Consider the following 23,448-nt stretch of genomic DNA (forward strand, 5'->3'; position numbering starts at 1 on the left):
TTTTCTAATAATTGCTCCCACAGTTGATTTCTTCACACCAAGCTGCTTACCTATTGCAGATTCAGTCTTCCCAGCCTGGTGCAGGTCTACAATTTTGTTTCTGGTGTCCTTTGACAGCTCTTTGGTCTTGGCCATAGTGGAGTTTGGAGTGTGACTGTTTGAGGTTGTGGACAGGTGTCTTTTATACTGATAACGAGTTCAAACAGGTGCCATTAATACAGGTAACGAGTGGAGGACAGAGGAGCCTCTTAAAGAAGAAGTTACAGGTCTGTGAGAGCCAGAAATCTTGCTTGTTTGTAGGTGACCAAATACTTATTTTACCGAGGAATTTACCAATTAATTCATTAAAAATCCTACAATGTGAGTTCCTGGATTCTTTTCCCCCATTCTGTCTCTCATAGTTGAAGTGTACCTATGATGAAAATGACAGGCCTCTCTCATCTTTTTAAGTGGGAGAACTTGCACAGTTGGTGGCTGACTAAATACTTTTTTGCCCCACTGTAAATCCACCTTCTGTCGTGTTGCTGGCGGGTGCAGCAACACATATACGTGGCATGGCGATAAATTAGCTCAAAATGGAGGACTGGAGTTGCAGTCAGCTCTGTGTTTTAGTATAGCGGAAGTGACAATGAGACCAATAGACTTCCTGCTGTGACGTTACGGACATCAAGGTCATTCACTCAGACCGTTACCTATATGAATCATTTTAATTGTAAAAATTACTATATTAGATTTATTGTTAACGCTTAAAACTATTCCTGTGCCATTCTTGAGGTCTCAAGGCATTTATAAATGAAAGTGAGGCCATGGCTCTGTGTATATGCTTTAAGTGCTTGGTAAAGAGGTGGGTCAACAGATTTTGTCTGAGACTCCGCTGTCCTGCCAGCTAGGGGAAGTTCATTCCACCACTTGGGTGCCAAGACACAGGAGTCTTGATGCATGTCTTCCTTGTACTGAGGGATGGTGGGTCACATATAGCTGTGCTAGAGGCTTGAAGAGAGCATGGTGCAGAGCAGGATGTGATAAATGCATTTAGGTGGGTGAGGGCTGGTCCTTTTTTTTTTTTTTGTATGCAAGCAGTGTTTTGAAGCTGATCCAGGGAGCTGCAGGAAGCCAGTGAAGGGGACACAGAAATGGACTGGTGCAGTAGAACTTCAGAAGATTGGAACACGTGACAGTAATTAACTACTGTGTCATGAGAACAGAAGAAAACTGACCATATAAGGAAAGCAGAAGGGAAAAGCATGACATTTAGTGCACAGAGGTAGGATGAACAGGATCAGAACAGCAGAGACAATTTGTGAAATGAAAATGACAAGTATATTTCTTGACTCAGAAGTGTATCACTTTGGTTTGCATATATGATTATTTTGCTGTATATTTGTGCATTTGGGGGGTGTTTGTTTTATCTGGAGTGAAAGACTAAGTTCTTGACTTTTGTCTGGATTGAATGAATATGATCAGAGCCATGCTATATCCCAAGTTACCACTCTCCATTTACTAGAAATGATAAAAATAGGTATAGCTTCAGAAGTGTGTGTGTATGTGTGTGTGTGTGTGTGTGTGTGTGAGAGAGAGAGAGAGAGAGAGAGAGAGAGAGAGAGAAGCTATTCTGTTTGAAGATGTTCTATGCTTTTTTTTAAACCATTTTTGCTATCTGTGAAAAGCCAAAATAGGACTTCTTCCATAAGTCTGAGTTCTTTGGAGATTAAAGACTGATAGAAGCAGTGATGGGGACTAATGCCACATTTACATAGCTGAGTTAACTCACACAAAAGTTAAGTCATATCTGCTTATGATTTTAAACTAGCTTTAGCAGCTTAAAGCTACCTTAGGCACAGTCAGTGCTCCGGGACGTATGAATGTGAATCTTGGTGGCACATCAAGATGATTCACTCATCTTAAGTTTATTTTCACATCATTTACATTATGCAGGTTCCATCCACAGAGACAGCCCAATACTGAAGCAGACATATATATATATATATATATATATATATATATATATATATATATATATATATATATAATAAGAACATTTGTCATTCATTGTGCACTGCCAGAACATGATCTGCCATCATCCATCAAATCCTGGGAAAGAGTAAATTAATTTGAAAATGACTTCAGGATTTAGACCTTTCCCAAAAGATCACATCTCTGGCTTGCCCTTAAAAAGGGAAAAAAAACACAAAACACTTTTGAGTCACTGAACCTCATTTGCTATTACTGTCATGTTTTATCAACAACATAACTCAGTTTTTGTTCCTACAGGTCCCACCAGGTTAACAAAGAGTTCATTTTGTTCTCGATTGAGCCAGTATGAAAATGAAAGCTTTCATGGAGAACATATTTTCTGAGAACTTATGTCTGCTTGTGTGTAGAGTAGTGTGTGGTGGCTTGTGCATTTTTGAAGAGATGCAGTTTGTGTCAAGGCTGAAGTCTCAGTATTCATGCAGTCTCCTCTGAATGGCATTGGAATGGCAAGGCTAATTCTTTTGTTTTTGCAAGACACAGGGATGAAGAGTTTGAGAGTAGAAATATAGAGGTCATATGACAAGATGCAGACCACTCATCAGCAGTAAGAATCAGAAGGCCAGACTGGAATTCACAAAAAAATACAGAGAAAGGCTGTAAAAGTTCTTGAACCAAGATTAACATCTGCCAAAGTGATGGAAAGGCCACAGTGTGGAGAAAGAAAGGATCTGCTCATGATCAAAAACATACAAGCTTATTGTTCAAGCATGATAAAGGTAGTGTCATGGCTTGGGCTTGCATGGCTGTTTCTGGAACAGGCTCACTAATCTTTATTGATGATGTAACTCATGACGGTAGCAGCAGAATGAATTTAGAAGTCTACAGAAACATTCTGTCTGCCAATTTACAGAGAACTGCATGCAGAGGAACTTCATCATGCAGAAGACAATGACCCAAAATACTACCAACACAACAGAAGACTTCATTAGCCTGGCCAAATCAATCACCAGACCTTAACCTATTTGAGCATGCATTTCACCTTCTGAAGAGAAGACTAAAGGGAGAAATGCCCCAAAATTAAACAACAACTGAAAGAAGCTGTGATACTAGCCTGGAAAAGCATCACAAAATAACAGTGCAACAGTTTGGTGATGTCAGTCAGATTGACTTGATGCAATTATTGCAAGCAAGTCATACACAACCAAATATTAAGTGTTATTTACTTTAATCTGCATTAGGACTATCTGTTCCAATATTTTTGTTATCTAAAAATGGGATGGTCTGACATCAAAGGTGTCATGTTCTATGTTGTTTAACATTTCTAGATGTACACATTAGGAGATGAAAGCTGAAATTTGACATCTGTCATTCTCTCTTTTTTAGTGTGACAGCAGACAGCTGTGAGTGAAGATGAGGAGGGCCTTGTGGCTGGTGACATGGTTGGGGATTGGGATTGTCCTGCTCATGCCGCTCCTTCACATTAGGGTTCAGGGAGCAGAAGGTAAGCCAGAGAATCTCTCATCTTGTCTTTGATCCTGAACCTTAGAGTGTCTTCTGACCATTATAATGTATATCTAACCCCATTTCCAGAAAAGTTGGGATATTTGCCAAAATGCAATAAAACCAGAAATCTGTGATTTGTTAATTCATGTGAACTTTTATTTAACTGAAAAATGTACAACAAAAAGATTTTCAATAGTTTTACTGACTAACTTAATTGTATTTATTTTAATATAAATGAAGCTAGAATTTGATGACTGCAACACACACACACAAGTTGGGACAGAGGCAAAATAAGACTGAAATGTTTATAGGCTATTCAAGTAACAACATTTTTGGAAGATTCCACAATAAGCAGGTTAATTGGTATCATGACTGGGTATAAAATGAGCATGCACCAAAGGCTCAGTCTTTGCAAGCAAGAATGGGTTGTGGCTCACTCATTTGTGCCAAAATTTGTGAGATAATTGTTCATCAAGTCACAAAGAACATTTATCAGTGCAAGATTTTAAGTCTTGCAAAATCTACAGTACGTAATATTGTGGGGGAAAAAAATCAGGGAATTCGGAGACATCTCAGGACAAGGACAAGGACAAGGTCGGAAACCACTGTTGAATGCGCGTGACCTTTGAGCCCTCAGGCGGCACTGCCTGAGAAACTGTCATACTAGCCTGACAAATATAGCCACATGAGCTTGGGAGTACTTCAGAAAACTATTGTCATTTAACATAGTCTGCTGCTACATTCAGAAATGCAACCTGAAACTGTATTACATAAGGAGGAAGCCATTCATCAATTCTATGCAGAAACGCTGCTGATTTCTCTGGGCCTGAACTCATCTCAGATGGACCAAAAGACAGTGGAAACTTGTGTTGTGGTCCAATGAGTCCACATTTCAGCTTGTTTTCGGGAAAACTGGACGCTGAGTTCTCAGTGCCAAAGGTGAACACGACCATTCAGTTTGTTATCAAAGAAAGGTGCAAAAGCCAGCATCTGTGATGGTATGGGGGGCATCAGTGTCCACGGCATGGGTGAGTTGAATGTGTGTGAAGGTACCATTGATATGTTGGGGCATATATTGGGATTTTAGACAGACATGTTCATCAAGACAATGCCTCTTCCTGGGAAGGCCGTGCTTATTTCAGCAGGACAGTGCCAGGTCTCATTCTGCACAGGCTACAACAGTGTGGCTTCACAGACACAGAGTGCATGTACTTGACTGGCCTGCTGCCATGATTAAAAAGTTTATTAAAAGGAAAGGTGATGTAATATAATGGTAATAATGCCTCTGTCACAACTTTTTGAGTGTGTTGCAGGCATCAAATTCTAACTTCATTTAAATTTACAAAAAAATAAGTTTGCCAGTAAAAGTATTGAAAATCTTTTTTTTTTTTTTTTACTTTTGTCAGTTAAATAAAGGTTTACGTGAATTAACAAATCACAGATTTTTTTTTTTTTGCATTTTGGAAAATATCCCAACTTTTCTGGAAATGGGGTGAGGATATGTGAGTACAAGAAGGATGCAGTGCAATTGATGTAATTGCTTCTAATGGATCTATAATCATATCATATTACATATTATATAATTTAATTATGCCCATCTCATTTCTTGTTTTGTTTCTATTTTGTTTAATTTTTTCATTGCAAGACTGATGGAAGCCATTTCAATACTGACCAAGCAGAAGTAATTCAAGTTTAGTTAAACATCTTGTTAGATTTACTTCTCTTTGTTTAGACTAGTGTCACAAATGCTCAGTATCACTGTCAGTCTTCACCATCCTTAACACAGAACCTATTAGAGCTGAACTCTGATAAGGCTCCTGAAATAAGAAGTTAATGATATATGAATTTCAATTCCAGTCAGCCAAGGACAAAATGACTACTGCAATTAAAGTCTAAAAGTGTTTATTTGCTGATAGGAGGAAATGAGCTGTAAATACAGCCAGACAATTCTGGTTGGTGGGAGTGTGTAAAAGGCATTGTGTTCTATGGCTGACATTTTAACTCAGCTCTCCTTGTTTGTTCATGTAATGTTTATTGTTATTGATTTTAGATTATTTGAAACGAGCAGTTATTGTGCAGTTTGTGGGCGAGGTTGATTTGACTTCTGACTTTTGACATTTTCTTCTCGTGTTCTATTATTGTCAGTAATACCCACATTTCCTTTGCTCACTTAATACCAGTGAAAATTTCCCAGATCCCCATTCTGATTTATAAAATTAATCTGAATGCACAGCAGACTGTCCTTCAGTCTTCATCATCTATCACTGTCTTTCTCTGAGCGTGTCTACCTACTTGCACAATGTAAGAGCCAGTGTAAATAAAGAAATGTATTTAAAATTTTATCTGAAATGTCATTTGCATTATTGTTTACTTGTTTTGTGTTTGTGAATCAAGAAGGATAACTATTTAAAAGGTGTGCCACTGCTGGTGCCAGAACATTGACTCTTTAACCATAATGTAACTGTAATTGTGTAATATAACATGACGTAATGTGAACTTGAACTGGAGTTGCATGTGGGGCACTGGAGCCAGTAAGCACATAAAGGAATACATAGATCTTTTATTTAACATCTTCCTTCCTTTCGCCTATTTGTGCTAAAATCAAGGAAACCCAGGAAACTCAGCAAACATTCCACTACAAATATGTACTGGGAAATACACCACTCATACTTTACATCAAGGACATGGAGAACCAAATCCGTGACATTATTCTCCATGTGTCACTCATGAGGAAATCAATTAATCTCTTTGATAAATTTGGGTACATTTTGTTTGTGAATGTGTCAATATAATAAAAAGAAAATCACACGTTGGCTTGAAGATGTGAAGTTTATCTTCTCATGTTGAAAAGCTTGTATTTTTCATACAAAATGCATCACAGATCTGAGTGACATATTTAAATAATATTGGCTGGCGTTGAGTGGTATATCAGAAACTGTGTATGTTAAAAGACGCTGATGTCACTCCCTCTGGCGGGAAACTTCGGAAAGGCAGTGAGGTGAGGAAACGACTCTTCAAACGTTTCAACGAACTAGATGGCTTTATTGGTGAATTATGCCACCAAAAAAGAACTTTACAGCCAAGGAAGGCGAAGACATTAAAAAGTCACTCAACTTTCTGGCAGAAGAAGTTTCTGTTATTAAACTACAACAGAAAACCATCATGGACCTGGTGAGGGAAGTGAAGTCGCTCAGGCTGCAGAACGCCAAGAAGGAGCGGCGTCTCGCCCACCTGGAGAGCAGAGTTGTTGAATTAGAACAGTACACCAGGATGAACGATGTCATCATCACTGGGATTCAGATTAAACCCAGGTCATATGCAAAAGCAGTGACAAGGGACGGAGAATCTGATGAACTGGGCAGTAACTCCGTGGAGCAATAGTGTCGGCATTCCTACACTCAAAGGGAATCGATATTGATTGCAGCAACGTCAAGGCCTGCCACATTCTACCCAGGAGAGACCAGGAGAACACTGCCATCATCATGAAATTCATCAATCGGAAACATAAAGCTGCATTGCTGAAACAGGGAAGGAAACTGAAAGGTACAAACGTCTACATCAACGAGCACCTGACAAAACACAATGCTGACATCGCCAGAAAAGCACGACATCTGAAGAAAGAAAATAAAATTCAATCTACATGGATCACCAACTGCAAAGTGTTCATTAAGCTGAATGGGACACCGGAGGAGGCAAGAGTTCTGGTCATACGAAATATCGAGGACTTGGACAAATACCAGTGATGGCTATCGGCACTGTATGGTAATCAATACCGACGTGACACGACACCAAACTCAACCATGACACACACCGAAATAACTCTTTCATCCATTATTCGGAACACTACTCGGCTAACGCAAATGCTTGTTGATTATGAAAACCTGGAACTGAAACCACATGAATTCACTAACCATAAACTATTGGATATAGATAATGACATAGACCCGGACAATAACTTTTTCTCAACCATTAATGACAATTGCCACTATTACACAGAGGAACAGTACAATCAGTCCACTGAGGCTGTGGGGAAATTATCAATAATACACTTCAACAGCAGAAGCATGTACGCTAACTTCAAGCACATCAAGAGATACTTAAGTCAGTTTACTCATCCATTCAACATAATTGCCATATTGGAGACCTGGATTGACCTGGAGAAAGGAGTGGATTTTGAACTGGCTGGATATGAATTTAATTATATAAACAGGAAAAATAATGGTGGAGGAGGAGTGGCGGTGTATGTGGACTGTAATTTGAATTATAAATTAATAGATGGCATGACAATGGTGATTGATAACTTATTAGAATGTTTAACAATTGAAATTAATATTGAAAAAAGTAGAAATGTTTTAATTAGCTGTATATATAGAGCGCCAGAAACTAGTATAGAGGTGTTTAAGGACTGGGTAGAAAAGACATTTACAGTAGATAATAAAAAAGTTATCTTCATTTGTGGGGATACTAAAATTGATCTGTTGAATCCTAATAAGCACAGTATGACTGAGGAATTTATTAATACCATGTACAGTATGAGTCTTCACCCAAAAATTACCAGACCCACCAGAATTACTGACCATAGTGCTATGGTACCTTAATAGATAATACCGTATATTTACCAATGATATATATAATAACATTATAAGTGGAAAATTAATCAATGATATTAGTGAAGAAGAAGAAGAAATTCTGGCAAACCATCTGGCACCTCAGGAGGGGGAAGCAGTACTCTGCCAATACTGATTACAGTGCAGGTGGGGAGCTGTTGACCTTGACTGTGGACATTGTTGGGTGGTGGAAGGAATACTTCGAGGATCTCCTCAATCCCACTGTCACGTCTTCCATTGAGGAAGCGGAGGCTGATGACTCAGAGGTGGACTCGTCCATTACCCAAGCCGAAGTCACCGAGGTGGTTTGCAAGCTCCTCGGTGGCAAGGCACCAGGGGTGGATGAGATCCGCCCTGAGTATCTCAAGTCTCTGGATATTGTGGGGCTATCTTGGCTGACACGCCTCTGCAACATCGCGTGGCGGTCGGGGACAGTGCCTCTGGAGTGTCAGACTGGGGTGGTGGTCCCTCTTTTTAAGAGAGGGGACCGGAGAGTGTGCTCCAATTATAGGGGAATTACACTTCTCAGCCTGCCCAGGATGGTTTACTCCAGGGTACTGGAGAGGAGAATTCGGCCAATAGTTGAACCTCGGATCCAGGAGGAACAATGCAGTTTTCGTCCTGGTCGCGGAACACTGGACCAGCTCTATACCCTTCATAGGGTGCTCGAGGGTTTATGGGAGTTTCCCCAACCAGTCCACATGTGCTTTGTGGATCTGGAGAAGGCATTCGACCGTGTCCCTCGTAGTATTCTGTGGGAGGTGCTTCGGGAGTATGGGGTTCGGGGCTGTTTGCTAAGGGCTGTCCGGTCCCTGTACGAATGGAGCAGGAGTCTGGTTCGCATTGCTGGCAGTATGTCAGACCTGTTCCCAGTGCATGTTGGACTCCGGCAGGGCTGCCCTTTGTCACCGGTTCTGTTCATAATTTTTATGGACAGAATTTCTAGGCGCAGCCAGGGGCCGGAAGGAATCCTGTTTGGGAACCACAGGATTTAATCTCTGCTTTTTGCAGATGATGTTGTCCTGTTGGCTTCTTCAAACCAGGACCTTCAGCATACACTGGGGCGGTTTGCAGTCGAGTGTGAAGCGGCTGGGATGAGAATCAGCACTTCCAAGTCCGAGGCCATGGTTCTCGACCGGAAAAGGGTGGCTTGCCCTCTCCAAGTTGGTGGAGAAGTCCTGCCTCAAGTGGAGGAGTTTAAATATCTCGGGATCTTGTTCATGAGTGAGGGAAGGATAGAGCGTGAGATCGACAGGCGGATCGGTGCAGCCTCCACAGTGATGCGGTCGCTTTACCGGTCCGTTGTGGTGAAGAAGGAGCTGAGCCAAAAGGCGAAGCTCTCGATTTACTGGTCAATCTACGTTACGACTCTCACCTATGGTCATGAGCTTTGGGTAATGACCGAAAGAACAAGATCGTGGATACAAGCGGCCGAAATGAGTTTCCTTTGCAGGGTGGCTGGGCGCTCCCTTAGAGATAGGGTGAGAAGCACAGTCACTCGGGAGGAGCTCGGAGTAGAGCCGCTGCTCCTCCACATCGAGAGGAATCAGCTGAGGTGGCTCAGGCATCTCTTTCAGATGCCTCCTGGACGCCTCCCTGGGGAGGTGTTCCAGGCATGTCCCCCTGGAAGGAGGCCCCGGGGAAGACCCAGGACACGCTGGAGGGACTATGTCTCTCGGCTGGCCTGGGAACGCCTAGGTGTTCTTCCCGAGGAGCTGGCCGAGGTGTCTGGGGAAAGGGAAGTTTGGGCTTCCATGCTCAGACTGCTGCCTCTGCGACCTGGCCCCGGATAAGCGGATGAAGACGAGACAAGACGAGATATTAGTGATCATCTACCAGTTTTTACAATTTATGACTGTAATTGTAAGAGAAATGTGACAGACCATAAACTTAAGTATAGAAGAGTTAGGACAGAGGAAGCCATGTTTGCATTAAATAATGATTTATTAATGCAAGACTGGGAATCAGTTTATATAGAGAATAGCATTGATAGAGCATATGATAACTTTTTAAGTATATTCAAATTATTATATGATAAAAATTGCCCACTGAAGCAATATAGTACAAAACTATAATGACCAACCTTGGATTACTAAGGTATTGCAAAATGCCTGTAAGAAGAAAAATACTTTATATAGAGAATTTATTAAATTAAGAACTAAAGAGGCAGAAAATAAATATAAAAAATATGAAAACAAGTTAATGAGTATCATAAGGAGATGTAGGAAGGATTATTATGGTAAATTCATATATAATAGCAAAACTAATATTAAAGGAATATGGAATATATTAAATAGTATTATTAAAGATGGCTCTGGACAAATACATTACCCTAAATACTTTGATGACAAAGGTATCGAAAATTATAACATGGATGTAGCTGGTAATAGTTTTAATAATTTTTTTGTTAATGTTGGACCAAGATTAGCTCAAAATATCTCTGATCCGGTAACAAATGATGATTGTATTGATAATATTATAAAGAGGAATTCTTGTTCCATGTTTCTTACACCAGTAGATGAGAGGGAAATTATTGATATAGTTAATAAATGTAGCAATAAAATATCCACAGATTGTAATGATATTGATATGAAACGAGTGAAAAGTATTATTGGGGGGATTTCTAAACCATTAACAAACATTTGTAACTTGTCATTTCAAACCGGTACATTTCCAAGCAATATGAAAATATCAAAAGTAATTCCACTGTATAAATCTGGGGACAAACACAACTTCACAAATTACAGACCTGTATCTTTACTTCCTCAGTCATACTTCAATATATACATATTGATATATCAATCATGTATTGATTGATATTGATATATTGATATATTGATATTGACATATTGATATACATATTGATATATCAATCATATATTAATATATCAATCATGATATATTAATTAATAAGATGGAACAATATGGGATAAGGGGAGTTGTATTAAATTGGATAAGAAGTTATTTGAGCAACAGGACACAATTTGTGAAGTTGGGTGACTCTGTGTCATCTTGTTTGAATATTGATTGTGGTGTCCCCCAGGGGTCAGTATTGGGTCCTAAACTGTTCATTCTTTATATAAATGATATGTGCAATGTATCAAAGATTTTTAAGATGGTATTATTTGCAGATGACACAAATATGTTTTGTTCTGGAACAAATTTACAGGAGTTAGAAAACATAATCTCTTCAGAATTGTGCAGGTTAAAAAGTTGGTTTGATCAAAATAAATTATCATTAAATCTGTCTAAAACAAAAATCATGTTATTTAATAATTATACAATAAATAAGGCAAGAAATGTACAGGTAGATGGTGTTGATATTGAAAGAGTTTCTAATAATACATTTCTTGGAGTAATAATAGATGATAGAATTACTTGGAAATCACATATAAAATACATACTAATTAAACTATCAAGAAGCATATCTGTTTTGAGTATAGCTAAGCACGTCCTGGACTATAATTCACTCTGCATTCTTTACTGTTCCCTGGTTTTACCGTACTTAAATTACTGCTCAGTGGTGTGGGGAAATACGTACAAATGTTTACTTCATGCAATAACTATACTTCAAAAAAGAGATATAAGAATAATTCATAGTGCTGGTTACCGAGATCATACTAATTCACTATTTTTAAAGTCTAAATGTTTAAAATTCAGGGATATTATAGAATATAAAACTGCCGTAATAATGTACAAAGTAAGGAATTATAAAGTACCAAGGAATATTTAAACAATGTTCTTGAATAGAGAGGGGGGGCTATAATTTTAGGGGGAAATTTAAATTTAAAACTCACAGTGCTAGGACAACGTTAAAATGTTCAGTATTTCTATTTGTGGAGTAAAGCTATGGAACAGTTTGAATGTGGAGCTCATGAAATGTACAACTTTAAACCAGTTAAAAAAAGGTATAAGGAACAGATCTTTATGAGGTATAGGGAGGAGGAATTACAATAACATTCTATTGATAATACAAGTGTATATATGTGGCTATGGGTACTTACGGATATATTTATTATATAAAATGTATGTGTGTGTGTGTGTGTATATATATATCAGTTCAGATGGGTGGGTGGAGCACAGAAGGACGGCAGGTCAGAACTGAGTTCACAAAACCCGTTTATTATAGCTTTTCAGCCTTACTATACACACACACACACACACACACACACTCCAGTCATCTGGGTGGGGAGAGAGCCCTCTCTGCTCTCGCTCTCTTCCTTAAATAGGGCGTGGTCACTGGGGAAGACACACAAACACATTAATCAACCTCAGGTGCAGTGATTCTGCCACTTACCTTCCCTGACTCCGCCCTCCGGTCACAGACCGACGCTTGAACACGCGCCCGCTGCCACATACCCCGACCGCCCGACTCAGGCCGGGCGGCTGTCCGGCCTGCAGCCGACTCCCCCCTCCGACGGGAGAGGAAGTCCGCCACGGCCATCTGCGCCCCTGGCCTGTGGATCACCTTGAAGTTGAAGGGTTGGAGTGCCAGATACCAATAGGTGAGCTGCACGTTGGCATCCTTCATGCGGTGGAGCCACTGGAGGGGCGCATGGTCCGAACAGAGGGTGAAAGGCATCCCAGCAGGTAGTAACGGAGGGTGAGGACCACCCACTTGATCGCTAGGCACTCCTTTTCAATGGTGCTGTAGCGCCCCTCATGCACCGACAGCTTCCTACTGATATATAACACTGGGCAGTCCTCCCCCTCCACCTCCTGGGACAAAACAACCCCCAGCCCTCTGTCCGATGCATCCGTCTGTAACATAAAGGGGAGAGAAAAGTCAGGGGAGTGTAAAAGTGGCCCCCCACACAGTGGAGCCTTTACCTCAGAAAAAGTCCGCTGGCATTGCTCCGTCCACTGGACCGGATCTGGTGCCCCCTTTTTAGTGAGATCAGTCAGCGAGCTGGTGACGTCCGAATAGTTAGGTATAAACCTATGATAATAGCCAGCCAGCACCAGGAACTGTCTCACCCCTTTTCGGTCTTGGGCCTCGGGCAGGCCGTAATTGCTGCTGTCTTGTTAATTTGGGGACGCACCTGCCCATTGCCCAAGTGGAAGCCCAGATACCGTACTTCCACCCGCCCAATCGCACACTTCTTCAGGTTGGCTGTGAGACCCGCTCGCCTCAGTGACCTAAGGACGGCCCTCAGATGTTGGAGGTGCCTCGGCCAGTCATTACTATAGATAATGATATTGTTGAGGTAGGCGGCCGCATAGGTGGCATGGGGGCGGAGGACCCTATCCATCAGCACCCCAAACAGCCCAAAAGGAAGTGTGACAAACTGGTGTAAGCCGAACGGTGTGGAAAAGGCCGTTTTTTCTCGGGATAATGGAGTCAAGGGGATCTGCCAATAACCCTTTGTTAAATCCAGTGTCGAGTAAAAGCGAGCTGTGCCTAGTCGATCGAGCTGTCCGGCCTGCAGCTGACTCCCCCCTCTGACGGGAGAGGAAGTCCGCCACGGCCATCTGCGCCCCTGGCCTGTGGATCACCTTGAAGTTGAAGGGTTGGAGTGCCAGATACCAATGGGTGATGTGCACGTTGGCATCCTTCATGCGGTGGAGCCACTGGAGGGGCGCATGGTCCGAACAGAGGGTGAAAGGGCGTCCCAGCAGGTAGTAACGGAGGGTGAGGACCACCCACTTGATCGCTAGGCACTCCTTTTCAATGGTGCTGTAGCGCCCCTCATGCACCGACAGCTTCCTACTGATATATAACACTGGGCAGTCCTCCACCTCCTGGGACAAAACAACCCCCAGCCCTCTGTCCGATGCATACGTCTGTAACATAAAGGGGAGAGAAAAGTCAGGGGAGTGTAAAAGTGGCCCCCCACACAGTGGAGCCTTTACCTCAGAAAAAGTCCGCTGGCATTGCTCCGTCCACTGGACTGGATCTGGTGCCTCCTTTTTAGTGAGATCAGTCAGCGGGCTGGTGACGTCCGAATAGTTAGGTATAAACCTATGATAATAGCCAGCCAGCCCCAGGAACTGTCTCACCCCTTTTCGGTCTTGGGCCTCGGGCAGGCCGCAATTGCCGCTGTCTTGTTAATTTGGGGACGCACCTGCCCATTGTCCAAGTGGAAGCCCAGATACCGTACTTCCACCTGCCCAATCGCACACTTCTTCAGGTTGGCTGTGAGACCCGCTCGCCTCAGTGACCTAAGGACGGCCCTCAGATGTTGGAGGTGCCTCGGCCAGTCATTACTATAGATAATGATATCGTCGAGGTAGGCGGCCGCATAGGTGGCATGGGGGCGGAGGACCCTATCCATCAGCACCCCAAACAGCCCAAAAGGAAGTGTGACAAACTGGTGTAAGCCGAACGGTGTGGAAAAGGCCGTTTTTTCTCGGGATAATGGAGTCAAGGGGATCTGCCAATAACCCTTTGTTAAATCCAGTGTCGAGTAAAAGCGAGCTGTGCCTAGTTGATCGAGCAACTCATCAATATGAGGCATTGCGTACGCGTCGAATTTAGACACTGCGTTGACTTTTCTGTAGTCTACACAGAACCGGACCGACCCGTCGGCCTTGGGTACCAAGACCACCAGGCTGCTCCAGTCACTGTGGGACTCCTCGATGATGCCCATTTCGAGCATGGCCTCGAGTTCTTCCCGAACCACCTTTTTCTTGTGTTCGGGTAGCCTGTAAGGGCGGCTATGCACTACCATCCCGGGGGCGTCTCAATGTGGTGCTCTATGAGGTTGGTGCGGCCGGGAAGGGGCGAGAATATGTCTGAAAACTCGGTCTGCAACTGGGCAACCTCCGCGAGTTGGGTCAGGGAGAGGTGGTCTCCACAGGGGACCGGAGAGGTACGTGATGCCAATGTTCCCTTTTGAACCTCCGGCCCCAGCTCCGCCTTCTCCAGAATCACTGACACCAATGCCACGGGGACCTCCTCATTCCAGAGTTTGAGCAGATTGAGGTGGTAAACCTGTAACGCCCCACCCCTGTCCGTTCGCCTCACCTCATAGTCAACATCCCTGACTCGCCGTGTGACCTCAAAGGGTCCTTGCCACTTGGCGACTAATTTGGAGCTCGATGTGGGCAACAGTACGAGTACTTTATCTCCCGGTGCAAACTCCCTGAGGTGCGTACCCTTGTTGTACAGGCGGGTTTGTTGTTCTTGGGCCTGCTGCAAATTCTCCTGGGTTAGGTGGGTGAGTGTGTGGAGTTTTGCGCGCAGGTCAATAACGTATTGGATTTCATTTTTACTTGGTGAAGGTCCCTCTCAATTTTCCTGCAGCACATCTAGAATGCTGCGCAGCTTACGCCCGTATAACAATTCAAACGGAGAGAACCCCGTGGAGGCTTGTGGGACCTCTCGCACTGAAAACAACAAGGGTTCGAGCCACTTATCCCAATTACATGCGTCCTCACTTACGAATTTTTTAATTATATTCTTGATGGTGTGATTGAACCGTTAAACTAAACCGTCCGTTTGTGGGTGATACATGCTGGTGCGGATCGGCTTAATACCCAACAACCTATACAGTTCCTTTAGTGTACGTGACATGAACGTGGTGCCTTGGTCAGTCAGAATTTCTTTCGGGATTCCAACTCGGGAGATAACACGGAAGAGTGCCTCCGCAATACTGCGTGCTGAGATATTGCGAAGAGGCACTGCTTCCGGGTATCGCGTTGCATAGTCCACCAGAACTAATATAAAGTGGTACCCTCGTGTTGATCGATCCAATGGTCCGACGAGATCCGTCCCAATTCTTTCGAATGGGGTCTCGATTAATGGGAGAGGGTGCAAAGGCGCTTTTGGAATGGTCGCTGGATTTACGAACTGGCATTCGCGGCACGCCGTACACCACCTACGGACATCGCCGCGAATTCCTGGCCAATAGAACCAGGCCATTATTCGGGCTAGTGTTTTATCCTGCCCTAAGTGTCCAGCCATGGGATTAAAGTGAGCCACCTGGAATACCAATTCCCGGCGGCTCTTCGGAATCAACAGCTGTGTGACTTGCTCTTTAGTTTGAGTGTCCTGCATCACTCGGTATAATCTATCCTTCATAATTGCAAAGTAGGGGAAGGACGGGGTGGCGTTTGGCTGGAGCATTTGACCATCAATTACTCTCACTTGGTCAAATGCATGCCGCAGAGTCTCGTCTCGCGACTGCTCTAATGGAAAATCCGCGAGGGATTCCCTGATAGAGAGAGGAGGAGCCGGCGGCTCCTCACTCTGACACGGAGCTGACGTAGACGGCTCTGTGACAGCTGCTCCCGCCAACGTGACACCGGGACCTCCCCTTATTAAACTACGGCAGGACCCACTCTTCACTAGGTGACTCATTAATTCCCCAAATCCCGGCCAATCCGTCCCCAAAATTATCAAGAGGGTAAGGCGAGGATTAACCGCCGCCTTCAGTATAAATTTTTCCCCTCGAAAAAAAATGTGGACCAACACTAAAGGGTAGTTGTGAACATCCCCGTGCACACACAACACCTTCACCAATTGTGCTCCCCCCAATGCCTTGTCTTGCACCAGGTTTTGGTGGATTGAGGTCTGATTACAACCAGAATCCACCAACGCCTGATGTGTATTCCCTTGGATACTCACCGGTATGCGATACGCTCCGGCCCGATCAAGGGCAGCTCCTGGCGCGTCGGGGATCCGAACCACTGCGCCCACCTCCATTACCGAGCACTGCTGTTGGAGGTGGCCCTGCAGCGCCAGCAAACTGGCCCGGGCTTCCTCTCTGCACTGGTGCTCTGGGGCTCACTCACCTGAGGAGGGGGAGAGACAGACACAGAAGGGAGAAACAGGAGGGCACCACCGGTGCGGCGGGCCGGCTGGGGTGGGGCCGGCCCCCGCCTCCACGGTGGGGGAACGGGGCAAGGATGAGATACAGGAGGAGAGGGAGAGAGAGAGAGGGGAGAGGGGAGAAGAGGTTGTCTGCTGTCCTGCCGTCGGGACAGCAACCAAATGGTCCTCCGCCAGCTCGATTGCCTGATCCAGAGACGCCGGGCGGTGGCACTGGACCCACTCTGCAGCTCCAGCTGGCAGACGCACGATGAACTGCTCTCGATGATCCCCTTGGCGTCACGGTTGTCGGCCCTCAACCACCGCCCGCAGGCATCCCGGAGTTGCTGGCCAAACGCTAACGGCCGGCCGACTTCCTCCAAGAGTAAAGCGCGGAAGCGCTGCCGTTGTTGCTCGGGGGTGTGCCCCACATGCTGGAGGACGGCCCGGCGAAGGTCCGCGTAGGCCAGCCAGCGGTCGGCGGGGAGCTGTAGCGCGGCCAGCTGTGCCTCTCCCATTAGCAGGGGGAGGAGGCGCACCACACGCTGTTCCACAGGCCACCCTGAGGTCTCGGCTACCTGCTCAAAGAGCATGAGGAAGGCCTCGGGGTCATCCTGTGGGCCCATCTTCGTCAGTGTGAAGGGGAACGGCGCCCCGCCGACGCAAGGAGGTGCCGGAAGGCCTGTCGCTCTTCCTGCTGAGCCAGCACCAGGGCCTTGAACCGCTGTTCCTGTTCCTTCCGGAGGGCGACTAGTGCCTGGTGCTGGCTTTGCTGGGCCGTGCCGAGGGCGTGGACCAGCTCAGCAAAAGGGGAGGACTCCATGGGGCTGTTCGGCTTCGTCGCTCCAATTCCCGGGTTTTGGCACCACTGTAGCAGTTCGGATGGGTGGGTGGATCACAGAAGGACGGCAGGCCAGAACTGAGTTCACAAAACCCGTTTATTATAGCTTTTCAGCCTTACTATACACATACACACACACACTCCAGTTGTCTGGTTGGGGAGAGAGCCCTCTCTGCTCTCGCTCTCTTCCTTAAATAGGGCGCGGTCACTGGGGAAGACACACAAACACATTAATCAACCTCAGGTGCAGTGATTCTGCCACTTACCTTCCCCGACTCCGCCCTCCGATCACAGACCGATGCTTGGCCACGCCCCCGCTGCCACAATATATATATGCATATGCATAATTATATATAATATATATGCATAATATGCATAATTATGATATTATGGGTATCTGTGTATGTATGGATATGTGTATAGTTATAGGTATGTGTATGTGTATATGTATGTACTGTATGTACGTATTGTATGTGTGTATATATGCATAACATAAGTATCTGTACATATGATTTGATTGATATTATACCATGTTGGTATGTCTTGGTATGTTGTTTTCTTTTTTGTTGCTGCTTTTGCTTTCTTTTGTATATATAGTTTATTATGGCGGAAAGTGACATTTGATTAGCGGTGGTATAGAGGGTTAGGATTTGATAAGTTATTTACTTCTTCCTAATCCTTTCCGAACATTATTATGTTACTGCCTTGTGACTACGCTATTCTGTTTGTTTATGGCAATGTTTTGATTATTGCATTTTTTATTTTTGTTTTTTTATATCTTCTTTACTGTTTGGAATCAATCAATCAATCAATCAATCAATCAATATTCCATTCAGCTAGCATGATATTGAACGAGTCGAAGACGAATGGAATATATCTGATATACCATGAAAAAAAGCCAGCCAATATTATTTAAATAATAATGGTTGATTTTCCTGGGTTTCCTTGATTCTCAAACCAAATGAATGAAACCTGCTAGAAGGGAATAGAAAACATGTTTTTATTCCATCAAAAAGTGTCCTGTATGTATAATAATTCTCAGTATTTCACTCTGATGATGTCACTCCCAGTGTTTTCCCGCGTTGTCAAAATGGCGAACCAGTTCAAAATTAAAATTCTTTTCAGTAACTTGCTTTTTTGTTTGTTTTGTGTTTTGTTTTTGTTTTTTTGTGGATGCGGCCATATAATATAAAGAACATTGTACATGGTTGAGCAAAGATATGAAGTTTATCTTTGAGTGGTGAAGATATTCATGAGTGAGCGAAGCAAACGAGTGAAAATATTTTTCAACACGAGAAGATTAACTTCATTTCTTCGCTTAACTGTGTAATATCATATATATTTAACAGTTATTCCACAAAATCGAGTTGTGTATGAGCTAATAGACGATGAGGTGCATAGCACCGAGTTGGCTATAAGTCATGTACGACGAGATTGACTGGAATAACCATTTTATTCTATCCACATTCACTGGATTTTGAGAAGCAGAGCATTTTTATTTTTCGCAAATTTGATAAATAAAAACTTGATACAAAACGTCCAACAAAATCATTTCCGCTTAGAATATAAATAAACCAGCAAAATGACAGTAGCAATTTCTGAAAAATGCTATAATAATAATTCTTGAACAATTAAAAAAAAGATATGTTCTTACCATCAAATAGTTTTATTCCATATTTTGTTGCCTTTTTTGTATTTTGGGGGGTTTTGTTTTCAAGTAGAGTTTTTATTTCGTCCTCGGTTGGTTCAGCAACACGCTCTGCCATTTCGTGTTTTTGTTCTTCTCTACTCACAGTATATGAACTGACATCCTACTAGTAGAGTTGCCAATCAGACCGTGCAATTGCTTATATCCAGTAAACGTGGATAGATATAAATAAATAAATATGTATGTATGTATGTATGTATGTATGTATGTATGTATCAGACTGGCAAATGAAATGAAAGTAGTGCTTCACTTCAGGTATGCTGGTCTCTACTTTTGGCTAGGCTGCATGCATGCAAGCATTCATTTGAATCTACTGGATGGACGGATGGATGATGGGTGGATGAATGGATGGATAATTGGCTTTGGGTGAATGAATCAATCAAAATTCCACAGTGGAATGTGTCAACAGCAAGTGAGAGTTAAAAATGGGAATAAAATATCACACCTTACGCCAGCCTATGAACGTTATTCATGCTCATGGTTGACACTGAGGATGGAGCCAAAGTGAAAGCAAATATGCTTGTTGAGCATGCTTGCTGAATGCAAAGCTTTCAAGGAGTCATACAGTATGTAAACATGATACACGAGGGAGACAAAATAAGGACAGAGATGGCAGCTTTACGAACCAAAGTCACTGTTTTGCAGCAAAAGCATGCTATGGAGTAAATACGTGAGTAGTTATACTTGCAAAGTGATGAACTGTGGGGGAGAGTTACCAATTCAAACTGAATTGGCAGCCACAACAGCCAAAATTAACTCAGAAATGCTCAGAACAGAAATACATGGATAATGAATATCTGGACAATATGCAGTTGAGCACAAAATTTGCAAACACACTAATTGTGCTGCCTAAAGAGGGGGGTCTGTGAACAATTTCCTGGTCTGCTTGATGCAGGAAATCTATCTTCTGTTGATCCCAGTAGGATTGTTCCGCTACATGATCTCCAGCAGCAGAACATAGTGCAGACCTCTGATAGCTTTACACAGACCTCCCTGCACACAGCTCAGTGAAAGGAGGGAATTCTAGCTCAACCAAGGACACTACAGGAACAGGATAGTCTTTACAAAATGCTTTAAAATAGCACATTACAAGTATTTATATTGAGTAGTGAATTCTTTCAACATTTCAAAAAAAGTCAGGTTTTTTTTCTGATGCAAACATTCTACGATATAAATCCTTTATCCATTCATTTTAGCAAATGCCTGAAAGTAAAAGAGATGGTTACCATGACAGTTTTTTCAATCCACTGCTGACCGAAAGGCCCGAAGGGGCATTATGTCGTGGCAATTTCCGTACATCCATCCGTCCCAGGAAGGGTGCTCACTTTCTGAAATCAACTCCTCTCACAATTTTTGGAGGAATTTCATGAAACTTGGCAGGATTCTTTGTTATCTGTCGGTACTACACATATTGTAATTTCGTTAAATTGGGTCACATTTTATCAGAGTTACAGCCCTTGATTAACAAAATTATAATTTGATAATTTCATAAGTGTGCTTTCCTTCTGAAATCAACTCCTCTCACAGTTTTTGGAGGAATTTCATGAAACTTGACAAGAGGCATTGTTATATGTCGGTAGTATGCATATTGTTATTTTTGTTCAATTCGGTCACATTTTACCAGAGTTGTGGCCCTTGATTAACAACCTTGTACTTTCACAATTTCATGAAGGTGTGCTTGCCTTCTGACATCAACTCCTCTCACAATTTTTGGACAAATTTCTTGAAGCTTGGCAAAAGGCCTTGTTATATGATGGTAATATGCATATTGTGATTTAATTTCATTTGTGAAAATTTTACCAGAGTTTTGACCCTTGATTAAATAACTTGTACTTTGACAATTTCATGAGGGTGTACATTCTTCTGACATCACCTCCTCTCACAATTTGTGGAGAAATTTCACCAAACTTGGCAAAAGGCTTTGTTATATGACAGTTATATGCATATTGAAATGTCGTATAATTTGGGCAAATTTTACCAGAGTTATGCCCTTGATTATTAACAAACGTGTACTGTACCTTGGCAATTTCATCAAGGTGTGCTTGCTTTCTGAAATCAACTTCGCTCACAATTTTTATCCCCCGCTGGCCGAAAGGCCTGAAGGGGATTATGTCATGGCGATGTCCATCCGTCCCGGGAAGGGTACTCACCTTCTGAAATTAACTCCTTTCATAATTTTTGGAGGAATTTCACGAAACTTGGCAGGATTCTTTGTTATATGTCGGTAATCTGCATATTGCAATTTTGTTCAATTCAGTCGCATTTTACCAGAGTTATGGCATAGTTGCCAGCGGGGGATATTGTGCTCTCAGAGCACTCTTGTTTTTTTTTGTGTGTGTTTTTTTTAAATGCCTGGAGAAAGTTCTCACCTGGCCTATTATCAAATCAGAGGATTCAAAGGCTTTACAGGAATTTACCTTGCTTCAAAGATGATGTTGCAGTGCTATAAAAGAACCCAAGTATGCAAAAGAACAAGACACTAGCTCTAATATGAGAAGTATTACTTTCAAACTCTCTTACAAACAAACAAACAAACAAACAAACAAACAAACAAACAAACAAACAAACAATCAGTGGAAGGCCTAGATTAAAATTCTCCTGACAATTTGAGAAACAGTTACACAAGAAAAAGATTATTTCTTAGGCAGAATAGAATCTGGCTATGCAACTGCAAATATCAGAGCAGTCTGTCAGCAGCACACAGATTTTCCTCAGTGTGGCTGACCATTGTAGTGCCAGTAATACTCAAAGCTACACAGATTATACACTGTCAATTAGGTCAGTAAAGGCAAAAATTCTTAAGAAAGTAAACCCATAAACCTTGTAGCATGTATTGATTCAGTTCAGTGACTTTCTTTTCACAATAATAAAACCAACATCCTGCTCTGAATCATGACTTAATAAAAGGCAGAAAAGATGGGCCATATTCTGTAAAAAAAAAAAAAAAGGGTTTGGAATGGCTTGTCAGTGATCCTGTATGGCAAGGGTAGTGTTACTATGGATAGACTCTCTGCCTCAAAGGTGGAAACACTGATGTTATAGTGACACAATAAGGAAGAAAGGTCAACATATGGCCAAATGTCAGTTGAAGACAAAACGATCATGAAGAATGAAGAGGAATCAATATACGTAATTGAGCCCAGGGTTGGGGCTCGTATGCGTGAGCTTGGTGGCCGGGCCTTTGCCCACGGGGCCCGGCCGGGCTCAGCCCGAAGCGGTGACGTGGGCCTGAACTCCTGTGGGTTCACCACCCACAGAGGTAGCGATAGGGGGCTGGTGCAGTGTGGATTGGGTGGCAGTTGAAGGCAGGGGCCTCCACGACCTGATCCCCGAACACAGCGGCTAGCTGTTGGGACATGGAATGTCACTTTGCTGGGGGGGAAAGAGCCTGAGCTTGTGCGGGAGGTTGAGAAGTACTGGCTAGAGATAGTCGGGCTCACCTCCCCACACAGCTTGGGCTCCGGAACCCAGGTCCTCGAGAGGGGCTGGACTCTCCACTTCTCTGGAGTCACCCATGGTGAGTGGCGGCGGGCTGGTGTGGGCTTGCTTATAGCTCCCCAGCTCAGCCGCCATGTGTTGGAGTTTACCCCAGTGAACGAGAGGGTCGCCTCTCTGCGCCTTCGGCTCGGGGAGAGGGCTCTTGCTGTTGTTTGTGCCTGTGGACCGAATAGCAGTATAGAGTATCCGGCCTTCTTAGAGTCCCTGGGAGAGGTACTGAGAGGTGCTCAGACTAGGGACTCCATTGTTCTACTGGGGGACTTCAACGCTCACATGGACGACGACAGTGACACCTGGAGGGGAGTGATTGGGAGGAATGGCTTCCCCGATCTGAACCCGAGTGATGTTTTGTTATTGGACTTCTGTGCTAGTCACGGTTTGTCCATAACGAACACCATGTTCGAGCATAGGGGTGTCCATAAGTGCACATGGCACCAGGACACCTTAGGTCGGAGGTCGATGATCGACTTTGTTGTTGTTTCATCTGATCTCCGGCCCTATGTCTTGGACACTTGGGTGAAGAGAGGGGCTGAGCTGTCAACTGATCACCACCTGGTGGTGAGTT

At 43.4% G+C, this 23,448-nt stretch overlaps 1 protein-coding gene across 1 annotated transcript in view; it reads left to right on the plus strand.

Annotated features, from left to right (window-relative positions):
• Nucleotides 1-3,384: 3,384 nt before the first annotated feature.
• Nucleotides 3,385-23,448, plus strand: part of pcdh15a (protocadherin-related 15a) — a 396,434-nt gene continuing 376,370 nt past the window's right edge. Inside the window, exon 1 of the mRNA XM_060924719.1 lies at nucleotides 3,385-3,475. Coding sequence (XP_060780702.1) covers nucleotides 3,385-3,475 — 91 coding nt within the window. The remainder of the gene's footprint in view (nucleotides 3,476-23,448) is intronic.

This window comes from Neoarius graeffei, chromosome 7 (genome assembly GCF_027579695.1).
Source record: "Neoarius graeffei isolate fNeoGra1 chromosome 7, fNeoGra1.pri, whole genome shotgun sequence".
Taxonomy (NCBI): domain Eukaryota; kingdom Metazoa; phylum Chordata; class Actinopteri; order Siluriformes; family Ariidae; genus Neoarius; species Neoarius graeffei.